This window comes from Salvelinus fontinalis, chromosome 31, assembly GCF_029448725.1.
Source record: "Salvelinus fontinalis isolate EN_2023a chromosome 31, ASM2944872v1, whole genome shotgun sequence".
Classification (NCBI taxonomy): domain Eukaryota; kingdom Metazoa; phylum Chordata; class Actinopteri; order Salmoniformes; family Salmonidae; genus Salvelinus; species Salvelinus fontinalis.
In genome coordinates this window covers 40,459,241-40,486,486 of record NC_074695.1, presented here as the reverse complement: position 1 = coordinate 40,486,486, position 27,246 = coordinate 40,459,241, and the positions used below count along the sequence as shown (strand labels likewise).

The window sequence follows — 27,246 nt, the reverse complement described above, 5'->3', positions numbered from 1 at the left end:
GGGTGATTGTGGAGGCCAGGTCATTTGATACAGCACTCCATCACTCTCCTTCTTGGTCAAATAGCTCTTACACAGCCTGGAGGTGTGTTGGGTCATTGTCTTGTTGAAAAACAAATGATAGTCCCATTAAGCGCAAACCAGATGGGATGGCGTATCATTGGAGAATGCTGTGGTAGCCATGCTGGTTAAGTGTGCCTCGAATTTTAAATAAATCACAGACAGTGTCAACAGCAAAGCACCCCCAAACATCACACCTCCTCTTCCATGCTTCATGGTGGGAACCACACATGCGGAGATCATGCGTTCACCTACTCTACATCTCACAAAGACACGGCGGTTGGAACCAAAAATCTCAAATTTGGACTCATCAGACCAAAGGACAGATTTCTATCGGTCTAATGTCCATTGTTCATGTTTCCTGGCCATAGCAAGTCTCTTCTTCTTAATGGTGTCCTTTAGTAGAGGTTTCTTTGCAGCAATTAGACCATGAAGCCCTGATTCACAACAATTCGCAACAAAGCATCCTTCACACATGCTGCCAAACATACCCTTGTAAAACTGACTATCCTACCGATCCTTGACTTCGGAGATGTAATTTACAAAATAGCCTCCAACACTCTACTCAGCAAATTGGATGCAGTCTATAACAGTGCCATCCGTTTTGTCACCAAAGCCCCATACTGTCACGCCCTGACGGTAGAGAGCTTTTTATGTCTCTATTTTGGTTTGGTCAGGGTGTGATTTGGGTGGGCATTCTATGTTCCTTTTCCTATGAGTTGTATTTCTGTGTGTTTGGCCGGGTGTGGTTCTCAATCAGAGGCAGCTGTCTATCTTTGTCTCTGATTGAGAACCATACTTCGGTTGCCTATTCCCACCTGTAGGTGTGGGTAGTTGTCTATGTGTAGTTGCCTGTCAGCACTCATTTTTGTAAAGCTTCACGGTTCGTTTGTTATTTTGTTATTTTGTTTAGTGTTCGTTCTTTGAAATAAAGTATGAACGCATCCCACGCTGCACCTTGGTCTCCTCACTACGACGAATGTGACACATACACAGATGAAGTCGGGAAGTTTACATACACCTTAGCCAAATACATTTAAAGTCAGATTCACAATTCCTGACATTTAATCCTAGTAAAAATTCCCTGTCTTAGGTCAATTAGGATCACCACTTTATATTTAGAATGTGAAATGTCAGAAAAATAGAGAATTATTTATTTCAGCTTTTATTTATTTCATCACATTCCCAGTGGATCAGAAGTTTACATACACTCAATTAGCATTTGGTAGTATTGCATTAAATTGTTTAACTTGGGTGAAACTTTTCGGGTAGCCTTCCACAAGCTTCCCACAATAAGTTGGGTGAATTTTGGCCCATTCCTCCTGACAGAGCTGGTGTAACTGAGTCAGGTTTGTAGGCCTCCTTGCTCGCACACACTTTTTCAGTTCTGCCCACAATTTTCTATGGGATTGAGGTCAGGGCTTTGTGATGGCCACTCCAATACCTTGACTTTGTTGTCCTTAAGCCATTTTGCCCCAACTTTGTAAGGATGCTTGGGGTCATTGTCCAGTTGGAAGACCCATTTGTGAACAAACTTTAACTCCCTGACTGTTGTCTTGAGATGTTGCTTCAATATATCCACATCATTTTCCTCCCTCACGATGCCATCTATTTTGTGAAATGCACCAGGCCCACCTGCAGCAAAGCACTCCTACAACATGATGCTGCCACCCCCGTGCTTAACGGTTGGGATGGTGTTCTTCGGCTTGCAAGCCTCCCCCTTTTTCCGCCAAACATAAAGATGGTCATTATGGCCAAACAGTTCTATATTTGTTTCATCAGACCAGAGGATATTTCTCCAAAAAGTACAATCTTTGTTCCCATGTGCAGTTGCAAACCGTAGTCTGGCATTTTTATGGCAGTTTTGGAGCAGTGGCTTCTTCCTTGCTGAGCGGCCTTTCAGGTTATGTCGTTTTACTGTGGATATAGATACTTTTGTACCCGTTTCCTCAAGCAACTTCACAAGGTCCTTTGCTGCTGTTCTGGGATTGATTTGCACTTTTTGCACCAAAGTACGTTCATCTCTAGGAGAAGGAACGCGTCTCCTTCCTGAGCGGTATGACAGCTGCGTGGTCCCATGGTGTTTATACTTGCGTACTATTGTTTGTACAGATGAATGTGGTACCTTCAGGCGTTTGGAAATTGCTCCCAAGGATGAACCAGACTTGTGGAGGTCTACAATTCTTTTTCTGAGGTCTTGGCTGATTTATTTAGATTTTCCCATGATGTCAAGCAAAGAGGTACTGAGTTTGAAGGTAGGCCTTGAAATACATCCACAGGTACTCAAATTATGTCAATTAGCCTATCAGAAGCTTCTAAAGCCATGATATCATTTTCTGGAATTTTCCAAGCTGTTTAAAGGCACAGTCAACTTAGTGTATGTAAACTTCTGACCTACTGGAATTGTGGTACAGTGAGTTATAAGTGAAATAATCTGTCTGTAAACAATTGTTAGAAAAATTACTTGTGTCATGCACAAAGTAGATGTCCTAACCGACTTGCCAAATCTATAGTTTGTTAACAAGACATTTGTTGAAAAACAAGTTTTAATGACTCCAACCTAAGTGTATGTAAACTTCTGCCTTCAACTGTACTACCCGCCACTGCAACCTGTATGCTCTCGTTGGCTGGCCCTCGCTTCATATCTGTCGCCAAACCCACTGGCTCCAGGTCATCTATAAGTCTTTGCTAGGTAAAGCCCCGCCTTATCTAAGCTCACTGGTCACCATAGCAGCACCCACCTGTAACACGCGCTCCAGCAGGTATATTTCACTGGTCACCCCCAAAGCTAACTCCTCCTTTGGCCGCCTTTCCTTCCAGTTCTCTGCTGCCAGTGACTGGATCGAATTGCAAAAATCACTGAAGCTGGAGACTTCTATCTCCCTTACTAACTTTAAGCATCAGCTGTTGGAGCAGCTTACCGATCATTGCACCTGTACATAGCCCATCTGTAAATAGCCCACCCAACTACCTCATCCCCATATTGTTATTAATTTTTATGCTCCTTTGCACCCCAGTATCTCTACTTGCACATTCATCTTCTGCACATCTATCACTCCAGTGTTTAATTGCTAAATTGTAATTATGTCGCCACTATGGCCTATTTATTGCTTTACCTCCCTAATCTTAATACATTTGCACACACTGTATATACGCTTTTCTATTGTGTTATTGACTGTATGTTTGTTTATCTCATGTGTAACTCTGTGTTGTTTGTGTCGCACTGCTTTGCTTTATCTTGGCCAGGTCGCAGTTGTAAATGAGAACTTGTTCTATACTGGCCTACCTGGTTAAATAAAGGTGAAAATAATAATAATAAGAATAATTTCACACATTCTCCTCTGAACAGTTGATGTTGAGATGTGTCTGTTACTTGAACTCTATGGAGCATAAATTTGGGGTGCAATCTGAGGTGCAGTCTTCCTTTCCTGTAGTGGTCCTCATGAGAGCCAGTTTCATCTTAGTGCTTGATGGTTTTTGCGACTGCACTTGGGGAAATTTTCAAAGTTCTTGAAATGTTCTGTATTGACTGACCTTCATGTCTTAAAGTAATTATGGACTGTCATTTCTCTTTGCTTATTTGAGCTGTTCTTGCCGTAATATGGACTTGGACTTATACGAAATAGGACTATCTTCTGTATACCAACCCTACAAATGATTGGCTCAAATGAATTAAGGAGGAAAGAAATTCCACAAATTAACTTTTAATAAGGCACAACTGTTAATTCAAATGCATTCCAGATGACTACCTCATGAAGCTGGTTGAGAGAATGCCAAGAGTGTGCAAAGCTATCATCAAGGCAAAGGGTGGCTACTGTGAAGAATCTCAAATGTAAAATATATTTTGATTTGTTTAACACTTTTTTGGTTACTACATGATTCCATATGTGTCTCGAAATTGAGCTCAGGTGCATCCTGTTTCCATTGATCATCTTTGAGATGTATCTAAAACTTGATTGGAATCCACCTGTGGTAAATTCAATTGATTAGGCATGATTTGGAAAGGCACACACCTGTCTATATAAGGTCCCACAGTTGACAGTGCATGTCAGAGCAAAAACCAAACCATGAGGTCGAAGGAATTGTCTGTAGAGCGCCGAGACAGGATTGTATCAAGGCACAGATCTGGGGAAGGGTACCAAAAAATGTCTGCAGCATTGAAGGTCTCCAAGAACCCAATGGCCTCCATCATTCTTAAATGGAAGGAGTTTGGAACCACCAAGACTCTTCCTTAAGCTGGCCGCCCGGCCAAACTGAGCAATCGGGGAGAAGGGCCTTGGTCAGGGAGGTGACCAAGAACCCGATGGTAACTATGATAGAGCTCAATCTCTTCCTCTGTGGAGATGGGAGAACCTTCCAGAAGGACAACCATCTCTGCAGCACTCCACCAATCAGGCCTTTATGGTAGAGTTGCCAGATGGAAGCCACTCCTCAGTAAAAGGCACATGACACCTGCTTGGAGTTTGCCAAAATGCACCTAAAGGACTCTGAGACAATGAGAAATAAGATTCTCTGGTCTGATGAAACCAAGATTGAACTTCCTGCCCTGAATGCCAAGCGTCATGTCTGGAGGAAACCAGGGGCCGCTCATCACCTGGCCAATACCATCCCTACAGTGAAGCATGGCTGTGGCAGCATAATGCTGTGGAGATGTTTTTCAGTGGCAGGGACTGGGAGACTAGTCAGGTTCGAGGGAAAGATGACGGAGCAAAGTACAGAGATCCTTGATAAAAACCTGCTCCAGCGTGCTCAGGACCTCAGACTGGGGCGAAGTTTCAACTTCCAACAGGACAACGACCCTAACCACACAGCCAAAACAACACAGCAGAGACTTCGGCACAAGTCTCTGAATGTCCTTGAGTGGCCCAGCCAGAGCCCGGACTTGAACCCGATAGAACATCGCTGGAGAGACCGGAAAATAGCAGTGCAGAGACGCTCCCCATTCAACCTGGCAGAGCTTGAGAGGATCTGCAGAGAAGAATGGGAGGAACTCCCCAAATACAGGTGTGCCAAGCTTGTAGCATCATACCCAAGAGGAGTCGAGGCTGTAATCGCTGCCAATGGTGCTTCAACAAAGTACTGAATAAAGGGTCTGAATACTTATGTGAATGTATTTTTTTAATACATTTGCAAACAAATCTAAACCTGTTTTTGCTTTCTCATTATGGGGTATTCTGTGTAGAATGATGATGGTGGGCGGGGCAATTTAAATACATTTTAGAATAAGGCTGTACCGTAGCAAAATGTGGAAAAAGTGAAGGGGGCTGAATACATTCCGAATGCAGTGTACACTGACTGAAATGGATCAAACAAATGATGTTAATAAGGGATCATAGCCTTCAGCTGGCGTCACCTGTACGGTCTATGGAAAGAGCCGCTGTTCATAACAAAATCTTGGAACAAATGAAAACGGCCTAAAAATGTCAACATCCCACGGACAGTGGCGAGAACCCAACTAGCCTTGTAGTGGTGATCGTACTCTCCCCTCTTCTAAACTAGGGCTCAGGCCCTCTTATTGCTTTCCCATAACACACCACGTGAACTCCTTTCTCATGGAGCCTGTGATGACACAAAACATTGAATGTGGGAATTGTAGCCACAGGACCCAGCATGTCCCCCGACTGACACCGGTCTCTCCACTAATGACAATTACTGCTATTTACCTTCTCTGCCTGGCATGGCCCTTGTGGGTGGCATGAGAAAAAATAAACACTTCTGAGACTCCCCAAGGTTTGTGGGAAACACATCTCACTCCTCCCCCATTTCCATCTCTGTCCCGCTCTTTCTCCTTTTGCTACTGTGTGTCCTAATGAATACATCCTGTGTCTCTCACCATGTTCTCCACATTGCGCAGGTACTTGGCACACTGGGCGTGCCCGTTGTACTCTGCCAGGTCGGCCGCGGAGAAGCCGTCCTGGTCCCGTATGCCCAGGTCCACACCGTTCACCACCAGGATCTGACAGCACTGAGAGAGAGAAAGAGAGAGTAGGGAGAAGGAGAGTGACACAGAAACACAAAAAAAGAGACCGAGGAAGAAAGAGACAATGAGAGAGACAAAGACAGAGAGGTCAGCTCGTCACAAAAAGAACTGTGTGGGATGTTGTAAAGAGAGTTCTCGCAACACCTGTGGGGCGTCTAACCTAAGGAAGGGAGATAATCTCAACTTGCCGCTCTCACTTGGCTAGTTTTTGGACTTGTATGAAGTTACCTGTTTGTTATTCCCATCCCCCTTGGTGTCTTCACTAGCCTCTCTCCCTTCCTACCCCCTCTCGTCACATACAGTATGGCCCACACTGCCCTTTGACTCACCCTCCCCCTATCTTCCCCATCTTTCAAATACTTGAACTCTTCAAAAATACCTTTGACAAAAAGACATACAGTAGATCTTCCTGGGCCTGCTAATGGTTGTAAGCTGATATGGGCATTACCCTCATCGGCCAATCAAACACCACAACACGTACGAGTCAACCAGCTAATGTCAACCGCTGCAGATTGCGATCTCTAATGGGAGTATACTGTGTAAGCGCATGCATGCTTCACAGCCCTATATGGTGTCTAAACCCATTGACCCATTGTCTTGTCCCCTCCTACAGATCCTGCCAGTCCTCTGCTACAAGTGTGACATCAGCAGCCTCATAGACTTCAGGTGCCGGTTGCACCAGTAAGCGGGTCGTAACGATACTTCCGTTAATATACCCGTTGCACCACCTGGGCGTAAATTCAACGCCTAGTAGGGAGCAGGCGTAGGGTGTGAAATTGGGCCGATCCTCATGAAACGCATAAAAATGTATAGCAATCTATATTTTCAAAGGCATGCGAGTCTCGGGTTCATATTTCACAACCTCTGCGGGCTGTTGGAGTTGCATATGTGTGAGTCAATAGTAAATAATAGCCTACACTTGATTTTGGCTACATTAGCATGCTAAATATTTGTTTCTGATAGATGAGCCAACCAATAGATGAGCTATCACCTCCACTTATTTGCCCAGTCAGAGATCAATTAATTGATGAGGCAAGTCATGGGCTTTTGGTCGAGTAGGCTACCATGCAAGTAAAGATGAAAAAAAATCCACTTGTTGCGATGTGCAAACTACACAAGATGATCATGAGCACCCACCACAACTTAGCTAGGCTAGGCTGGTAACAGCCTAGTAATGGACGTTGCCTAGAAACCATCATAATGAAGCATCAAATCTCATGAATGTGCATTGTTTATGCTGGACAGCTACGACTAGTCTTATTTTTGGTTAGTGCAACAGGTATAAATTCGGATCACAAAGTCGGATGTAGCTACGCATTTAAGATCAACTTATTTTACGACCAATTGGTGCAACTGGCCCCAGTATCCTAGACTGTTCTGTGGACAAATGTCATCAACTACCTACCAACTCCCTATATACATATAACATATTATTTGTCACATGCGCAGAATACAACAGGTGTAGTAGACCTTACAGGGAAATGCTTACTTACAAGCCCTTAACCAACAATACAGTTATTTTTTTTACAAAAAAAAGTATGAGATAAGAATACCAAATAATTAAAGAGCAGCAGTAAATAACAATAGCAGGGCTATATATAGGGAGTACCGGTACAGAGCCAATGTGCGGTGGCACCGGTGTCGAGGTAAATGAGGTAATGTGTACATGTAGGTAGAGTTATTAAAGTGACTATGCCGTACACACTACCCTCTGTAGTGCCTAGCGGTCGGAGGCCGAGCAGCTGCCATACCAGGCAGTGATGCAACCCGTCAGAATGCTCTTGATGGTGCAGCTGTAAAACCGTTTGAGGATCTGAGGACCCATGCCAAATCTTTTCAGTCTCCTGAGGGGAAATAGGTTATATCGTGCCCTCTTCACGACTGTCTTAGTGTGCTTGGACCATTCTAGTTTGTTGGTGATGTGGACACCAAGGAACTTGAAGATCTCAACCTGCTCCACTACAGCCCCGTCGATGAGAATGGGGGCGCACTTGGTCCTCCTTTTCCTGTAGTTAACAATCATCTCCTTTGTCTTGATCACGTTGAGGGACAGGTTGTTGTCCTTGCACCACACGGTCATGTCTCTGACCTCCTCCCTTTGGCTGTCTCATCATTGTCAGTGATCAGGCCTCCCACTGTTGTGTCATCGGCAAACTTAATGATGGTGTTGGAGTCGTGCCTGGCCATGCAGTCATGAGTGAACAGGGAATACAGGAGGGGACTGAGCACGCACCCCTGAAGGGCCCCAGTGTTGACGATCAGCGTGGCGGTGTTGTTACCTACCCTTACCACCTGGGAATGGCCCGTCAGGAAGTTCAGGACCTAGTTGCAGAGGGAGGTGTTTAGTCCAAGGGTCCTTAGCTTAGTGATGAGCTTTGAGGGCACTATGGTGTTGAACGCTGAGCTGAAGTCAATGAATAGCATTCTAACATATGTGTTCCTTTTGTCCAGGTGGGCAAGGGCAGTGTGGAGTGCAATAGAGATTGCATCATCTGTGGATCTGTTGGGGCGGTATGCAAATTGGAGTGGGTCGAGGGTTTCTGGTATAATGGTGTTAATGTGAGCCATGACCAGCCTTTCAAAGCATTTCATGGCTACACACGTGAGTGCTACGGGTCGTTAGTCATTTAGCAGGTTACCTTAGTGTTCTTGGGCACAGGGACTATGGTGGTCTGCTTGAAACATGTTGGTATTACAGACTCAGGTTGACAATGTCAGTGAAGACACTTGCCAGTTGGTCAGCGCATGCTTGGAGTACAAGTCTTCGTAATCCGTCTGGCCCTGCGGCCCTGTGAATGTTGACCTGTTTAAAGGTCTTACTCACATCGGCTGCCGGAGAGCGTGATCACACAGTCGTCCAGAATAGCTGATGCTCCCATGCATGTTTCAGTGGTATTTGTCTCAAAGCGAGCATAGAAGTTATTTAGCTCGTCTTGTAAGCTCGTGTCACTGGGCAGCTCTCGGCTGTGCTTCACTTTGTAGTCTGTAATAGTTTGCAAGCCCTGCCACATCTGACGAGTGTCAGAGCCAGTGTAGTACGATTCTTAGTCCTGTATTGACGCTTTGCCTATTTGAGGGTTCGTTGGAGGGCAAAGCGGGATTTCTTATAAGCTTCTGGGTTAGAGTCCAGCTCCTTGCAAGCGGCAGCTCTACCCTTTAGCTCAGTGCGAATTTTGCCTGTAATCCATGGCTTCTGGTTGGGGTATGTACATACAGTCACTGTGGGGATGACGTCATCGATGCACTTATTGATGAAGCCAGTGACTGATGTGGTGTACTCCTCATTGCCATCGGCAGAATCCAGGAACATATTCCAGTCTGTGCTAGCAAAACAGTCCTGTAGTTAAGAATCTGCTTCATCTGACCACTTTTTTAATAGACCGAGTTTCTGGTGCTTCCTGCTTTAATTTGTTCTTGGAAGCAGGAATCAGGAGGATAGAATTATGTTTTTTTCCCCCTCTGGTTGCACATTTAACATGCTGATGGAAATGAGGTAAAACTGATTTAAGTTTCCCTGCATTAAAGTTCCCGGCCACTAGGTGCGCCACCTCTGGATGAGCGTTTTCCTGTTTGCTTAAGGCTCATTGAGTGCGGTTTTAGTGCCAGCATCGGTCTGTGGTGGTATGCGTGCTTTCAGTTCTTCCCATTTATTTCCTAGCGATTGAACGTTAGCTAACTTTACGGATGGCAAAGGCAGATTAGCCACTCTTTCCGCGAAATCTCAGTTTACTTCTCCAGCGAATGACGGGGATGAGGGCCTGTTCGGGTGCTTGGAGTATATCCTTCCCGTCCAACTCATTAAAAAAAAAGTAGTCCAATTCGAGGTGAGTAATCGCTGTTCTGATGTCCAGAAGCTCTTTTCGGTCATAAGATGTACAAAATAAGTTACAAACAATGCGAAAAAACGGTTGGTTAAGACCCAATAAAACGGCAGCCATCCACCATGGCGCAATCTATATGGTAGCGCATTAAAAACTGGCAACCAACACAGAAACACACACACCTCCAGCTCCCCGTTCTCGGCGGCGTCGTGTAGCGGCGTTCCGCCCCAGCTGTCGGTGATGATCTCGCCGCCGTGCAGCAGCAGCCAGCTGAGCACCTTGGCGTGGCCACGGCTGGCGGCAAAGTGCATAGCCGTGGCACCGTCACCATCCCGGTCGGACAGGCTGATCTCTGTGAAACTCACCTGCAATGGAACGACAGTAAAGGTTAAACCAGACAGGAGAAAACTACGGCCCGCGGGCCAGATCCAGCCCACCAGCCAATTACTGTAGAAGCAGCCCAGGGTGGATTTAGAAAATTTAACAAAAAATGTGTCAACTGAATGCGTGTAACGGTTGTCGTGGGGAGAAAGAGAGGACCAAGGTGCAGCGTGGTAAGTGTTCATCTTATTTAATAAAAGTGAACACTTCAAAATACAAAACAACAAAGAGAAAAACGAAACAGTTCTATCTGGTGCAGACACACAAAGACTGAAAATAACCACCCACAAAACACAATAGAAAACAGGCTACCTAAATATGGTTCCCAATCAGAGACAATGACTAACACTTGCCTTCTGTTTTGATTATTATTAAATTAAGATGAACACTAACCACGCTGCGCTTTGGTCCTCTCCTTCCACCGACGAAAACCGTTACAATGCGGAGCTTAGTTCATTAGAACCGCGTTTACATGAGTAACTTCCAATGTCCGCTATTGTAGGTGTAAAAAAACGATTGGTTTCTGAAATTATACAGTAATAGGCCCAGTGTTCTTAATTCCCTGAGTCTCTCTTCAGTGTCTTTCCTGGAAACACCTTCAGACAGCTCACCTAAATGTTCTCAAACCCAACCAAATAACCAGTCCAACGTGTTCATGAAAAAAAGTAAGTTAATAACTTTTGTTCCAGGGAAGATGAGTTTGAATGGTGACATTTTGTTAGCATGCTGCCATTAGCTAAGTTTGCTAATTGGCGTTAGCTAAGTTTCCTAGCTGGAGCTGCTTTTTCCCCTTTGTAATATTCATTACCCATACAATTAGAGTATTACAAATGCAAGAACTATACAACTATATTGGTTATTTATGCCTATGTACTGAATAGCACATTTCAAGCACAATCATTGGACTAGCAGTTTTACGCAATTTCTGTTATACAATAAATATACAATAAATCTTGCTTGCCCACATTGTTATCTTTTTTGTTGCTTGCCACATATGTGTACTACGCTAGCACATGTTAGCCTGCAAGTGAGCCCCTATTGGTGACGCTGGTGTATTCCAGTAGGACATTCCTGCTAGCCTTCTAGAACATTAGTTTTAACCTTTAGCTATAGCTTGTTTTCCACCATAATGCATTGCTTTGCTTTAAGCATATTAGTATTTCATTTGCATATTGCAGTTGTCTGATGTTGCTAATAACATTTCATATCATTAGCATTTTATTGCCGCAGGAGCGGTAGAGATACTCTTAATGATCGGCTATGAAAAGCCAACTGACATTTACTCCTGATTATTATTTGACCATGCTGGTCATTTATGAACATTTGAACATCTTGGCCATGTTCTGTTATAATCTCCACCCGGCACAGCCAGAAGAGGACTGGCCACCCCTCATAGCCTGGTTCCTCTCTAGGTTCCTTCCTAGGTTTTGGCCGTTCTAGGGAGTTTTTCCTAGCCGCCGTGCTTCTACACCTGCATTGCTTGCTGTTTGAGGTTTTAGGCTGGGTTTCTGTACAGCACGTCAAGGTATTAGCTGATGTACGAAGGGCTATATAAAATAAACTTGATTTGATTTGATATTGCCATGAATTAGGCTCTTTATGGTTTCTGGATATTAATGTACACCCACATTGGATTTATTTGGAGCTTATCTAGGACCAAAATATACAATAAAATAGTACAACAAATACAGTAGAAGAAATAACAAAAGACAGCATGGAGTGGGGACCATTGACCTACCAGCCAGACGATGACAGTGTTATGGCCCATTTGGGCGGCGGCGTGCAGAGGTGTCATCCCGTCATTGGCTCTGATGCCTGGCTCCGCCACACAGTCTTTCACCAGGTATTGGACAACCTCCAGGTGACCTTCCTGGCAGGCCAGGTATAGGGGTGTGGCACCATTCTTTGTTTGGGAATTGACAACACTAAAAAAGAATTTAAAAAATAGACCTGTATTCAGCTTTATTTAACTAATTACCATATTATTACATTGTGATTCTTGAACAACATAACTACTTTGGGTTAACCAAGAAGAGTGTATAAACATGTATCCGGTTGCTAACATTGGGCAGTAATGTTATTTTAGGAGGTTTTCTTTGTACCCAAACTAATCTAATCACTGACAGGTCAACATAACTTCATAACAGTCCTTGGAATAAGCTCGGTCCGAGTTGCCACCTTAAGGATCCTTTCCATGAGGCTCCAGTCCAAGTAGCCATGACTAGGGGAGATATTTTGACTAGCACATCGAGCCAACTCCACCCCCTGGAGCCACACTCCGCCCTCCCTGTTCACCCCGTTCCTCAAAGGCCAACTTGGCAGTGGAGAATTCTTTGCCCCATCCAATGACAATGCCTCTGCTTGCCCCAGATCTCCTAGTCACAGAGGGAGTTCAAGGAGTGAAGTGAAGTGCTTCCCCTCTAAATCCCTTACAGCCTTGCTTTATTTGGACACTGACTGACAAGCGGGCAATGAGTCCAGTAAGAGGCTTACTGCCCTGCTGGTTCTGTTCCGCACTATCTCAGGGTTAACCAGGTGGCCCTAAGTGGTGACAGGCCAAAGGGAGGGAGGAAAAGAGATGTAAAGAGGGGGAGGGGTAAAGGAGGAAGGGTGTCTCCCCTCAAACCAAACACAATTGCACCCAGTTTCCCCTCACGGAATAGCAGTTAGAACCCAAGCCAACAACTTACTCGACTGAGTCGAGGTTGTTACTAAAACTATATTTGGACAATGTATACGTTTCCTGGATCCAAAACGTAACACCTTAAGTAACACCTCCTTTCCTTTGTTTTGTTCCTTGAAAATATGACAAAGCCCCAAATCTTAGGCGTGACCAACGGGGCATCCTTGGGGTGCATTTGGGGCGAGGTTCCAGGTAAAAACAAGTGCCCTTTAAATATTTCACCACAGGAAGGGGACCTAATCTGCAGTTCTATCATCAGGAAGTAGGCAGATGGCTGCATAATTCATGAGTGTAACTAAAGTGGGCCGGAGCTCTCCTGCATCCCGGGGTCTGGAGAGGGTGCGCAACATACAGTATGTTTATGGAAAGGGGCTGACACTAAACATGCAAACATTGACGCAACACACAAACCCCCTCAAATACACTTAACACTGGATAGAAACTGCATCAAGGTGTCTATGTGCTCTTATGAGATGCCTCATGACAAGGGTGAATACTGAGTTTTAGCCAACACAGACTCAGGTACTCCACTAAAGGAATTGCTTTAGGAGTACAGGTGTAGATTTCAAAAGGGCTTAACAAAGAGGCTTGTCTTTGTGCGAGGGTAGAAATACAAAGTGTGACAATAGATGATACCCCGTCCCACACACCCTCAAAAAAAACATGCACACGAGCAATTTTGTTCGTCTGTAACTTGTCAACTTGAAATTGCCTCCACTATTACTGGATACAATACACACCATTCTCCCTTCCTCCACGTTCAGTGTATGTAACAAAGGGCAATCTTATCTTCATTATTAGCAAAGTAATTGATGTTGTCACACTAATAGGCTTCTTGCCTGATAAAAGCTTATTGCGTTCTCAGTGGCTTTTCTTGTTTAAATAATTAAGTGACCCATGACGAGAAAAGTTTCCTCCATAGTGTTACAGAGGACTGAAGAAATGACATAGTTTAACCAGCATACACCCGCCCACCAAAAAAGTTAAAATTACTTACATTCTGAACAATTATTAGGTGTTACTATTTTGTTTTTTTCTAGCTTACTGTTACCTGCACCCTCATACAGTATATAGACATTTTTTGGCACCATTGATAAAGATGCCGAAAAAATGTATACTGAGCTATATCGAATGCTCCAAAAAATTGGAAAACTATATTCATTTGGAAAGCGATTTTGTTTAAGCAATACTTTTTTTCTCAAAAAGATGGTCAAAAGTATTGGCAGACCTAAAGATTCTTAGAAATAAAGTCAAACAAAATGACATCCGCATTAACATTCTACTTTTTAAATTCATCTCAGTTTAACATCTACGGGATCAGTGTCCCCCCGGGACGGTTGAGCTAACATAGGCTAATGTGATTAGCATGAGGTTGTTAGTAACAAAAAAATTCACAGGACATTTTAGACAAAAACGTGGTTGCCTCTGCCAGGAGGCTGACACTTGGGCACAAGGGAATCTTACAGCAAGACAAGCACACATCAAAATCCACAAAGAAATGTTAATTGGCCATAAAAAAAATGTTTTTTTGCTATGGCCATCTCAGTATCCGGACTTGAACCCCATCAAAAACCTCTAGTTTGAATTGAAGAGGGCAGTCCATAAGCGCAGACCAAAGGATAAAGGATATGGAAAAATTCTGTATGGAGTAATGGTCTATATCCATCCCAATGTGTTCACCAATCCCATTTTTTTGAAGGCTCAGTGCAGTTATCCTCGAAAGGGGAGGGTGCCAGAGTATTGAAAACATGGGTGGCAATAATTTTGACACCTATCTTTGAGATTTTTTTATTACTTGTTAAACATAATCTCTTTTTCTGAGTAATTGTAAAAGCATAAAATAATTTTCCATTTCCATACAATATAGCTCAGTATTTGTATTATTCATTTTATATTGTTTTTTGCTCATCTTTATCAAGAGCGCCAATAATTTGGGATGGGACTGTATATATTCGTTTTTTGATAAACAACATCAATAGCGGTTTACAGACTTGGATGAATCCAGACACAACAATACATTGCTAGACTCAACAAGATATATTCTTAGAAAGTTAAAGATTCTAATCCCCCCCCAAAATAGCTTTTAACCTTCAACTTATGCCTCCTTTTACCCTAACAATGATCCTAACATAGTTGCGCTAAATATCCATCTACTATAATTGGCTAGGCAGAAAATATAGCATGGAAAAGGGACGTGGGAAAAGTGGAAGTGCATTAGGCTAATCCAAATCCTACACTCTAAATATACTTGAGACGTTCTGCCTGAGTGCCACGGTGGGTGAACTTTCAGCAGCATCTCGCTCTCTGGGTCTAAAGCAGGGGTAGGCAACCCTGGTCCTGGAGTGCCGCAGGCACTTCATGTTTTTCATTTAACCGACCTGGAAGACCAGGTGTGTTGAATTTAGGCAATCATTGAACTGATCAATTAGCTAAATTGGTCAGATGTGGTGCCTAGTTGGAACAAAATCCTGCACTACCTGCGGCACTCCAGGAACAGGGTTGACTATCCCTACTTTAGACCCAGAGAGAGAGATACTGCTGAAAGTTCACCCACCATGAACACTTGGGCATCTAGAATGTCTCAAAAGTAGATTTTATGGCCCTCAGTCGGCAGCAGTCGCCCCACCCCTTTTGACCCCATGCTGCAATTAAGCCCTGGCAAAGCTCTTAATCTGCGCTAATTGATTGCATAACATGTTCCTTCTCTCTCGCTTTCTCTGTGAGTCTGTGCAACCATCTCGCTGAGGTTTATTGCCAGTTCGTCGCCTGTCTTTTATGTTCCAGCAGCACTATCAGCGGAGACACAGCACGTCATCCTGTTAGCTTTGTGGAGACACAGGATGACAGGGAGGTACAATTCACAGATTCAGCCCTTTGAGCCCAGACCCATACATTTGGTGGCCATTGTCTAGGAACTTAATCTGCGTCAGTCCTGCATCCCTGTCCCCATTTTCTACCACAAAAGACAGACAGACATAGCCTAATGAGCAGCACACTGCTGACAGCTGAGTACTTGGCATGTTGACTATGGATCACACCTCACATTACACTAGGCTCACACACCTCACACTGCCGCCCCGGCAGGTAGCCTAGTGGTTAGAGCATTGGGCCAGTACCCAAAACGTCGCTAGATCAAATCCCCGAGCGACAAGGTAAATATCTGTAGCTCTGCCCCTAAACAAGGCAGTTAACCCACTGTTCCTAGGCTGTCATTGTAAATAAGAATTTGTTCTTAATTAAACTGACTTGCCTAGTTAAATAAAGGTCAAATAAAATTGGCTTCGCTTCATAGCTGCAGCGGAGTGCCTGACAACTGACTTCTTGTCCAGACAAACAGTTGACAGCTAACTAAGTTACCGTAACTAAACAGTTGTATAACTTTAGTAATCCGTTTTGTGCAAATACAGTACAATATTAGGCTAAACAATGGAACACTTCCCACGGTATGTTGTGCTGTCAGAACTGTGATGTAGGTTGCCGATTTCACCGTACACTTTTAGAATGGTCAGCCTAACTCAACTTTGTAAAAATTAAAAACAAAAAGTACAAATGTGAGAACAGTTGCACATGAATGGCTTGCCTTGGAGTCAATCATCAAAGAACTTTAGAGGTGATCTGTGGAATGGATTCTAGGGCTTTTGATGTTTTTTCTCTGCACTGTAAATTGAGCAAATGTTTAGCATGTGGGTTTCCAAGGCCTTGAAACCATCCATCTGTAATAACGTGCTCTAGACAAATCCAATCCTTACCACATTCTGTGCAGCTAACTAAGTCGGATTACTACCAACAGGAAAGGGAAACTATAGGGGACTAAACCATGATGCTGAATGTAGCTTTTTACATTCCGCTAACTAGTGCTCAATAAAAATAAATGAAGGAACAGTGTCATATGATAAAGGAGAAATGCTTCCCTTGTGAGGGGTTGCCTCCCTTGTGATTTCTGAGAGCTAAGGTAACAGCTGTCAAACAGGCCAATTACCCTTTGAAATCAATAAGATAACATTATCTTCTACGTCGTATAATAAACCGTGATATAACAATGCTATCTCCCCACAGCAAAAGGCCTCGGCTAAACAATGCCAGAGACGACTAGAAAGCGGTCCCCTTCTTCATGCCTGTATTGTTTTCCCTCATTAGCTTATCGCTGGTTCGCTACTGTGTGTCACCATGGCTGCAGCGGTAAATAGCATGAGGGGTGGGGGAAGGGAAGAGGCAGGAGTGAATGGAGCAATGCTATCAGGCACAGCCACGTCTCTGGGGCCAATTAAAGATTCAGGAGCTACGCACATGTCTGGGTTGCACCTAGACAACACTGGAGTTCTTGGTAGGTAGGCCCCAAACTCCAACACCAGAACACTAGCCTATAGCCCTCCGACTCCACCTCTTCAGCCATTTAGGGGTCATTATTGTCACTCTCACTCTTAGAGATCGGGCCATACATTTTATTTTTAAAATCAGCTTATTTCTATAGGTTTATGGCAGAGGTGAATGATCTGTGTCGCATGTTGAAGTGAACAGAACAGTCCCATTGGACAGCCTTGATGAGGCCTTTAGTGGCAGCTGGCTATCTGTTCCCTATCATATTTTATACCTTTACAAACACCAGGATGTCACCATTGCTTATCTATTGGTTAGGCTATAGGCTCAAACATTACACTGTTGTCTCTCTATGTTCTGCAAACATGCTCTTCATATGCAGTGCATTCGTAAAGTATTCAGACCCCTTGACTTCTTCTACATTTTGTTACGTTACAGCCTTATTCTAAAATGCATTAAATCGTTTTTCCACCTCATCAATCTACACACAATACCCCATAATGACAAAGCAAAAAGAGGTTTTTAGCACTTTCTGCACATGTATTAACTATGAAAACTGCAATATCACGTTTACATAAGTATTCAGACCCTTAACTCAGTACTTTGTTGAAGCACCTTTGGCAGCAATTACAGCTTCGAGTCTTCTTGGGTATGACGCTATAAGCTTGGCACACCTGTATTTGGGGAGTTTCTCCCATTCTTCTCTGCAGATCCTCTCAAGCTCAGTCAGGTTGGATGAGGAGCGTTTCTGCACAGCTATTTTCAGGTCTCTCCAGAGATGTTCGATCGGGTTCACATCCCTGACTAAGGCCCTTCTCCCCCAATTTCTCTGTTTTTGATGGGTGGCCAGCTCTATGAAGAGTCTTGGTGATTCCAAACCTCTTCCACTTAAGAATGATGGAGGCCACTGTGTTCTTGGGGACCTTCAATGCTGCAGCCATTTTTTGGTACTCTTCCCCAGATCTGTGCCTCGACACAATCCTGTCTGAGCTCTACAGACAATTCCTTCTATGGCTTGGATTTTGCTCTGACATGCACTGTCAACTGTGGGACCTTGTAAAGACAGGTGTGTGCATTTACAAATCATGCCCAATAAATTGAATTGACCATAGGTGGACTCCAATCAAGTTGTAGAAACGTCTGAAGGATTATCAATGGAAATAGGATGCACCGGAGTTCAATTTCGAGTCTCATAGCAAAGGGTCTGAATACTTAAGTAAATAAGGCATTTCTGTTTATAGATTTTTTAAATAAATTTGCAACAATTTCTAAAAACTTGTTTCCACTTTGACAAAATGTTGTTTATGCCATCTCCCACCCTATTGCCTCAACCCCATCTCCCACCCTCTCCTCAACCCTAACCACAATTTAACTGATGTTGACAGACAGCAGTTCTTTGATTGAATATCACACCCTGCATGGGCACTCAGTGTTGCTAATGCCTTGGCATGTGTCCATGACAATCGTAAGGCCATATGGCTCCATGTTCTCTCTGTGGCACGGCTCCTGTAGTGCAACAGTGATTAGCACCTACATTCAATAACATTACACACACACACACACCTCTCTCACAACAAACACCACACACATGTCCACACACACACACACACACACACACACAAATTAGATTCTACACGACAAAACCAATGCACGATTATCATGACAAATCAAGCAATGAGCAGGGGACGTCCTATATGTGACAACATTATTATTAATCCAGGACAATCGATCATTTAGCCCCTGAGGACAATTCAGCAAAAAAGGCAGCAAATGTCATATTTGGCCATGGTTGAGTGCATTCTTTTAGGAAGTATTTCATCATGTGATTTGAACTGAAGGTGACTAGTTAACTCAACAGTTGCCAAAAAGGCTAGTGTCAGATTCCCTGGCAACATCTGTGATCTCTTGAAAATCCCTTGTTAGCCCGTAGTGTTGACAAAAGACAAATCACTGAATCAAAACATGCATCAGAGCCTGAGTCTCTGTAATGTTTTTAATACCACTTTACAGTAGCTTTCATTAATAAGTCATTAAAAATGCTTATAAATGGGTTAGGGTTATTGGCTTATTTGCCTTAATTATTCTTAAGCGTTAACCATGCTATTATTACGGAAAACTACGAGTTAAGGCAGATGATTATCTGCATGTAATGCCCCAAAAATGCTCAACATAACTGTGAAAACGTAGTATTCTGTGGCAGTCCTGTTGACTTAGGAAATATCTAAGGCCCACAGTAGGCTACCAATTAAGAGAAAAAGATGGCTGCCATGTCTTAGTGTTCACTTAAAGTGTATTCTCACTGCAAGAGATTCTCTAAAGTTTGAGAAAATACACTCGGCTCGACCTTTTACAGTAATCTTGCAAAATTGTCACATCTCCTGCGCCAACTCCGGAGATCGCTGGCAAGCCTTTTTTGGGAGGGAGTAACCTCCCTCCGAGCCGTCGAATGTAAACAGAATTGTCTCGTGTAGCCAAATGCTCCTACAGTAAAAATCTTAATAGCGGAGCAATGTTTTTTTAACGGCTGAAATGTCTAGACATTTTACTTATATTTTTTGTCTTTTATTTGTCTTTTACCTTCAAATGCAGTAATATCCTGTTTGTGTGGCCTTAACAAAACAGCTGGCAAAAGTGCATCCAGGGATTTTTCTGCCATAGAAACCCTTGGGTAAGCTCTTTTTCGGGACACCTAAGTCTAAACTGTAAAAACAATTTAACATTTCAATATTATATACTCTTTTATTTATAAATTAATATTACTTTTTGGGATCGAAAAATGTTTTCAGTGTAAACTTAAACGACTAGAAAAGATAATGGACCTATATATTTTTTATTATATAATCTTTGAGAACTAACAATCACCAAAATAAAAGCTAAACAGTCAGGGGTATTGTAAATTCCAAAAACAATTAATTTAACAGTATTGATTTTTGTTTGAGCAAAATAACAGCATTGGGCATTGCAAAATGCATAGAAGTGATTGGGAGTCCCATAGTGCAGCGCACAATTGGCCCAGTATTGTAAACACATCGTTCGTGGCCGGTGTTTACTTGTTTGCAGACTTTTTTTTGTACAGCTTTTGACAGTGCTACCGTATCTTTTTTGACACGCAAAGAACCAAATGTATGTCGTGAAGCTAATAGCAGTGACGCCATTACTGTGTAACTCTGGGAGGGCAACGTCTGAAAAACAGTGCGCTTGGTAGTGTGTACTGGTGCTCGACCAGTCGGCGAAAGCCAACATCACCCATGACAGAGAACGATTGATTGTCAAGGGAAATGAATTCCATTATCTTGGCTTTAATGGATTTCGCCTTTGAGTTGCCTCGCTGAAATCTTGTTACTCTTTCAAATGACTGCACGATCCACACAGCAGACATTGTGGGCTAGTTTCGGAATGCTGTGTTGCACATATAGCGCAAAATTTTACATGGTGTCCTTACATCATGTCCCTACGCTATATAGGTATGTACGTCAGCTTTGACATCGGTTTTGCACATCGGGGCATTAAACTAGACGTCGGACGAAAATGTTGGCATTTTTAGCTAATATCGTCCGATTCCGATATGTTCACCGATATATCGTGCATCCCTAGTGGTAACCTAGTCATAATGTTGTTAGCTAGCTAGCTGTGTCTGACTCGTTTTGTCATTTGAGTTTGTGTAATGAGAATTATCTTCTCCATGTTCATAAACCCAATTCAATTAACTACTCAGCCTGAAACCCAGAATTTGTAGGAAACTGGTTGAAATGAATCAGACGGAGGCCCAGCTACGATAGTCAGAAAATGTATTTACGAGAGCGCTCCTGCGCATATACAAAGACGTTCCTTTTATAATATTCTCTTAACCTACGCCCATACATCCACACTAGCATTAGGATTTTCTCCTGAAGTCTCACCATAGTTTATTACCACTCAACTGACAGTTTCAGTCCCCCCCCAGATACGGGAAACCTGGAGGGGCTCTCCCTGTCCTATCTTATCTCCCCAGAGTTACAGCCGGGTCGGTTCAAACATAGTTTAATGATCCACTTTGTTTTCTTTAGGCACACACATACATTCCTCTCTTCCCAGGTACATGCTACATAACCTCTTTCTTATGAACTAACATTATTTATCATTACAGAAAAACAGGGTAGAATTCAGTTAGTTATAGTTCTACGTTAAATGTATACATCATTATTCATAAAATTCATAACAGTTTGCAAATGGGAAAATAAACAATCTTACAATGCCTGCACATGCTTGTGAATTGGTGTATCTGTATATCATGTTGTATTATTGAAGTATTTAATGGTTTAGATGCTGTTCTTATAGGATTCTTCCTGTGAGATTTACAGTACTAGAGGTGTGCAGGGGGAATGTAGCCAGGGGACACACTATTTTCATGCCATTTCACGAAGTGGGCAGTGCTATGCGTCAAGATGGCAGTGGGATTGTAAGTGCAAGGACTGTCTGATGATTTGCAGGACCCGCCACCTGGGACCTCACTCATAACTTCTTCACCAACATCATTATGGTGGGTTTATACTTTATAGTTTACAATTGCAATTTCATACTAGTACATCATTTTGTTTTATTTGCCTCCCGGGTGGCGCAGTGGTCTAGGGCACTGCATCGCAGTGCTAGCTGCGCCACCAGAGTCTCTGGGTTCGCGCCCAGGCTGGGCTGGGTTCGTGCCCAGGCTCTGTCGCAGCCGGCCGCAACCGGGAGGTCCGTGGGGCGACGCACAATTGGCATAGTGTCGTCCGGGGTAGGGAGGGTTTGGCCGGTAGGGATATCCTTGTCTCAGTATGTAAAAATGTAATAAAATGTATGCACTCTACTGTAAGTCGCTCTGGATAAGAGCGTCTGCTAAATGACTAAAATGTAAATGTAAATGTAAATTTGAACTAACGATAGCTAGCTACCAAGTGGCTGGGCCAGTTTGCCCAAAAATGAACGATATGTAATGTCAAGTTTTGCTTGCTAGCCAACCAACAACATCAACGCCACTCTCAAGCCAATCTAAAAACTTAACTGAATGAAATATGAAACTGATCATGACTAAATTGTATCTAATTTCACTGCGATTGGTTAGTAAACATGCAATAATACCTGAATACTGTCAATCAGAGATTAATGATTTGCATTTGATGAACAAAATCAGATTAACTGAGTCTAGCCTACACTTTCCCCATCCCTTTTCTGTGACAGATGTGCCAAAAAATGTATGCTAACCAATACTTCAGGTCAGTATGATCAATAATTATGCCTAAATATATTGATATGCATGATATGTGTGTGAGTTGAATTCGGTGGCTTTCTATTCGGTAGCTGCATGAAATAGCAAACATAACGTGAATTCAGCGATGACATTACTTCATCTTTGTTACTCCCTGAAGAACCAGTAACAGGCAATGTGTTGAAAATAGATTCCACAATCCGGACATGAGCAAGTGCACGGCTCGTTCGACGCTGTGTGCACCTGTATACGTGCTGAAAATTACGGCCATCATATAGCACGGCCCAAAATTACTTGAAAATATTGTTTACTACGTAGCTTAAAGTTATCAGTGTCTTTAGTAGTGTTGCCGAAGCCATGGTAAGTGTAGCTAATGTCAACACAATTTTTTTTATCTGGTGGTTTACGAGACTGCCGCTGGTAACAAGTCTAGTGAATCTGAACGGGCCCTTACTGTCTAGGTAGTGTTAGTTGTTAGTGTTAACCTCTCTAGGATATGTGGGACGGTAGCGTCCCACCTGGCCAACATCCAGTGAAAATGCAGAGCGCAAAATTCAGATAAATTACTATAAAAATTTAACTTTCATGAAATCACACATTCAATATACCAAATTAAAGCTACAATTGTTGTGAATCCAGCCAACGTGTCAGATTTCAAAAATGCTTTACGGTGAAAGCAAACTATTATCTGAGGATAGCACCCCAGCTAACAATCATAGACCATCATATTTCAACCCACCCGCCGCGACACAAAACACAGAAATAAAGATATAATTCATGCCTTACCTTTGACGAGCTTCTTCTGTTGGCACTCCAATATGTCCCATAAACATCACAAATGGTCCTTTTGTTCGATTAATTCCGTCGATATATATCCAAAATGTCCATTTATTTGGCGCGTTTGATCCAGAAAAACACTGGTTCCAACTTGCACAACGTGACTACAAAATATCTCAAAAGTTACCTGTAAGCTTTGTCCAAACATTTCAAACTACTTTTGTAATACAACTATAAGCATTTTTTACGTAAATAATCAATAAAATTGAAGACGGGATGATCTGTGTTCAATACCGGAGGAAAACAATGTGTAGCATGCTTTCTGGTCATGCGACTCTAACAAACAGTACACTTCACTGGAGCCTCATTCTGAACATGGCTACTTCTTCATTTCTCAAAGGAAAAACCTCAACCAATTTCTAAAGACTGTTGACATCCAGTGGAAGCGATAGGAAGTGCAGGAAGGTCCCTTAGAAATCTGGATTCCCAATGAAAACTCATTGAAAAGAGAGTGACCTCAAAAAAAAAAAATCTGAATGGTTTGTCCTTGGGGTTTTGCCTGCCAAATAAGTTCTGTTATAGTCACAGACATGATTCAAACAGTTTTAGAAACGTCAGAGTGTTTTCTATCCAATACTAATAATATGCATATATTAGCATCTGGGACTGAGTAGGAGGCTGTTTACTCTGGGCACGCTTTTCATCCAAACATGAAAATGCTGCCCCCTATCCTAGAGAAGTTTTAAGTTGAGCCTTAGGGAAAAGTTCATAGTAGAGGTGAACTTTAGGCTACTTGGTGAATTTGCAAGGCATGCAAGACTAGACATTGCGAGATGCAAATTACCAAAACATATGAGCAGGCTTCTTCTGCCTTTTGCCTTCTGTCGCTCACTCCCTCATGCTGGCCTGCCTGCTCTGTGTCTTTGCTAATGATGCAAGCGTGTGTTCAGTCTTCGGTCTATTGCGTGTAGAAAACCATAGCCTATTCATGGCACTGATGTCATCAGGCCAGTCTTGCATCTAGCCTACTCTTCGTTTTTGCCTCATATGAAATTACAAATGGCTACCCCTAGCCTGTATTGATTACGCTTTTCAGACATAATGGAATGTGGCCCTTTGAAAGCATCCTCCACTACTGCATGTTTGTTTGTCTGTCTGTTAGGGTAGGCTACACTATGGGTTTTTTAAATGCCGACACGAAAACTTCTCTGGTGATATGAACTGACATTTTTATTGTCTGTAAAGGAATGCCACTTCTGAAGCCGGACTCAAATCCATCACTTTTCAACCAGAACTGTCAATCAAATAATCTCGAGCTGCTGCGCGCAGCCTGCTTGACTGCTGCCTGTGTGCAGACCACTCTCTCCTAAGTACTTTAAAGTTTGTTAAATACCGTGACTTACCAAGCCATTTAGTAGAAATAAAACACATCTAGCTACCATACTATATTGTTAGGGAAAGAATACAGAACATTTTACGCCGGAGCAGAATTCTACTGTCTGGAAGTCTACTGTCTGGAATTCTACTGCCTGGAATTCTACTGTCTGGAATTCTACTGCCTGGAATTCTACTGCCTGGAATTCTAAGGTCTGGAATTCTAAGGTCTGGAATTCTAAGGTCTGGAATATTACTGGAATTCTACTGCATGGAATTCTACTGGAATTCTACTGTCTGGAATTCTACTGCCTGGAATTCTGAGGTCTGGAATTCTAAGGTCTGGAATTCTAAGGTCTGGAATTCTACTGTCTGGAATTCTACTGCCTGGAATTCTAAGGTCTGGAATTCTAAGGTCTGGAATTCTACTGTCTGGAATTCTAAGGTCTGGAATTCTACTGCCTGGAATTCTACTGCCTGGAATTCTACTGTCTGGAATTCTACTGTCTGGAATTCTAAGGTCTGGAATTCTAAGGTCTGGAATTCTACTGTAATTCTACTGCCTGGAATTCTACTGTCTGGAATTGTATGATTTTTTCTTATCGTTTTAATGGAAAAACAATTTTTAAAAATTGGCAGTTTAAACGTTAAGCAAAACTGTCAACTTGCCACAGCCCTAGTGTGGATAGTATATGGATAATGGCTAGTAAGTGGGTTAGCTTAGCGTTAGCATTGGCGCTCTTACTTTGGGCTGTGACCCAACAGGAGACGGAGGGAGGGTAGGTCTCCCTTGGCAGCAGCATAGTGGACAGGCAGGGCCCCAGTGTCTGTGGACGCCCCAGTGTCCGCTTCCCCGCTCTTCAGCAGCCAATCTGTGATCTCGTGATGGCTGAACCGGGAGGCGAGGTGGAGAACGGTGGCTCCAGAACTATCCCGGTCCTACGGAAGAGGAAAGACACAGGAAATATCAAAGTCAGGTTTCAAGACTTAATGCTGATTCATTTAAATGGTAACATCCCGCGTGGTCTTGAATCACAACGATGACATTGATCATCAGTATGCTCTGCATTCAAGATATATTTAAGGAGATGACACAAGTGATTGAAAAATGAATATGAAACTATCGTTGAAGACATATACACTGAGTGTACCTGCTCTTTCCATGACCAACTGACCAGGTGAATCCAGGTTAGAACTATGATCCCTTATTGTCACTTGTTAACTCCACTTCAAATCAGCATAGTGTAGATGAAGGGGAGGAGACTGGTTAAAGAAGGATGAAGGATTTTTAAGCCTTGAGACAATTGAGACGTGGATTATGTATGTGTGCCATTCAGAGGGCACACATACATAAGTACCTTTGCACGGTATGGTCGCAAGTGCCAGGCACACCGGTTTGAGTGTGCCAAGAACTGCAACGTTGCTGGGTTTTTCACACACAACAGTTTTCCGTGTGTATCAAGAATGGTCCGACACAAAAAGGACATCCATCCAACTTGACACAACTGTGGGAAGCATTGGAGTCAACATGGGCCAGCATCCCTGTGGAACGCTTTTGACACCTTGTAGAGTCCATGCCCTGACGAATTGAGGCCGTTCTGAGGGCAAAAGGGGGTGCAACTCAATATTAGGAAGGTGTCCCTATTGTTTTGTACACTCAGTGTAGGGTAACCCTGATGAATACTTTAATAGACGTTAATCTATTATCTGATTCGGGTATCAAGTGTTTGCACCAGAAACCACTTTCACAAAACAAGCGGTGTGTGTCAAGGATGCTCTGAAGCGATGTCAGTGACCCATTGACATCGTGTGGAAACCAACAAGGAGCACCCACTGTGTCAAACCTCATCTGGATTACATTACTAATGGGAAGAGAGACCATATACAAATGTCAGCCAATCAGTGACACTCTTTGTGGTGGTTGTATGGTCAGACAGCCACTCAAGCCTAGCAGTGAATGGTGAACATACACTGAGTGTACAAAACAATAGGAACACCTTTCTTATATTGAGTTGCACCCCCTTTTACCTTCAGAACAGAAAAAAAGAATCCTTCTTTAACCTGTCTCCTCCCCTGCATCTACACTGATTGAAGTGGATTTAATGGAAAAAAATATGTTTTACCTTTATTTAACTAGGCAAGTCAGTTAAGAACAAACTAATATTTACGATGACGGCCTACCACCGCCAAACCTAGCCCAGACGACGCTGGGCCAATTGTGCGCCACCCTATGGGACTCCCTATCACGGCTGGTTGTGGTACAGCTTGGAATCGAACCAGGGTCTGTTGTGACACCTCTAGCACTGAGATGAGGTGCCTTAGACCGCTGCATCACTCGGGAGCTCATTTAACAAGTGACATCAATAAGGGATCATAGCTTTCACCTGGTCAGTCTATGTCATGGAAAGAGCAGGTGTTCCTAATGCTTTGTACACTCAGTGTATGTGGCGGTAATGAAGGGTGCACTTATTAGTCTAGTCCTTTTACTAGCACTAATTTATTGAACAGAAAAATACCAAAAGGACAAAGTAGTACTAGTAGTAGTAGTAGACATTCCATTGGGGGGAGTAACCGCTCATTTAACCCCCTAATATGTTGTTGGACGGTCTGTCATGAGGGTTTAGCTGAGCTT

General features: G+C 43.0%; 1 protein-coding gene across 2 annotated transcripts in view; it reads right to left on the bottom strand.

Annotated features, from left to right (window-relative positions):
• The window catches only part of espn (espin), a 105,629-nt gene that overhangs the window by 66,701 nt on the left and 11,682 nt on the right, over positions 1-27,246 (bottom strand). For both annotated transcript variants that reach the window (XM_055892649.1, XM_055892650.1), the window contains exons 2-5: positions 25,360-25,553; positions 11,978-12,164; positions 10,041-10,223; positions 5,891-6,022 (exon numbers count right to left, since the gene is read on the bottom strand). In XM_055892649.1, coding sequence (XP_055748624.1) covers positions 5,891-6,022; positions 10,041-10,223; positions 11,978-12,164; positions 25,360-25,553 — 696 coding nt within the window. The remainder of the gene's footprint in view (positions 1-5,890; positions 6,023-10,040; positions 10,224-11,977; positions 12,165-25,359; positions 25,554-27,246) is intronic.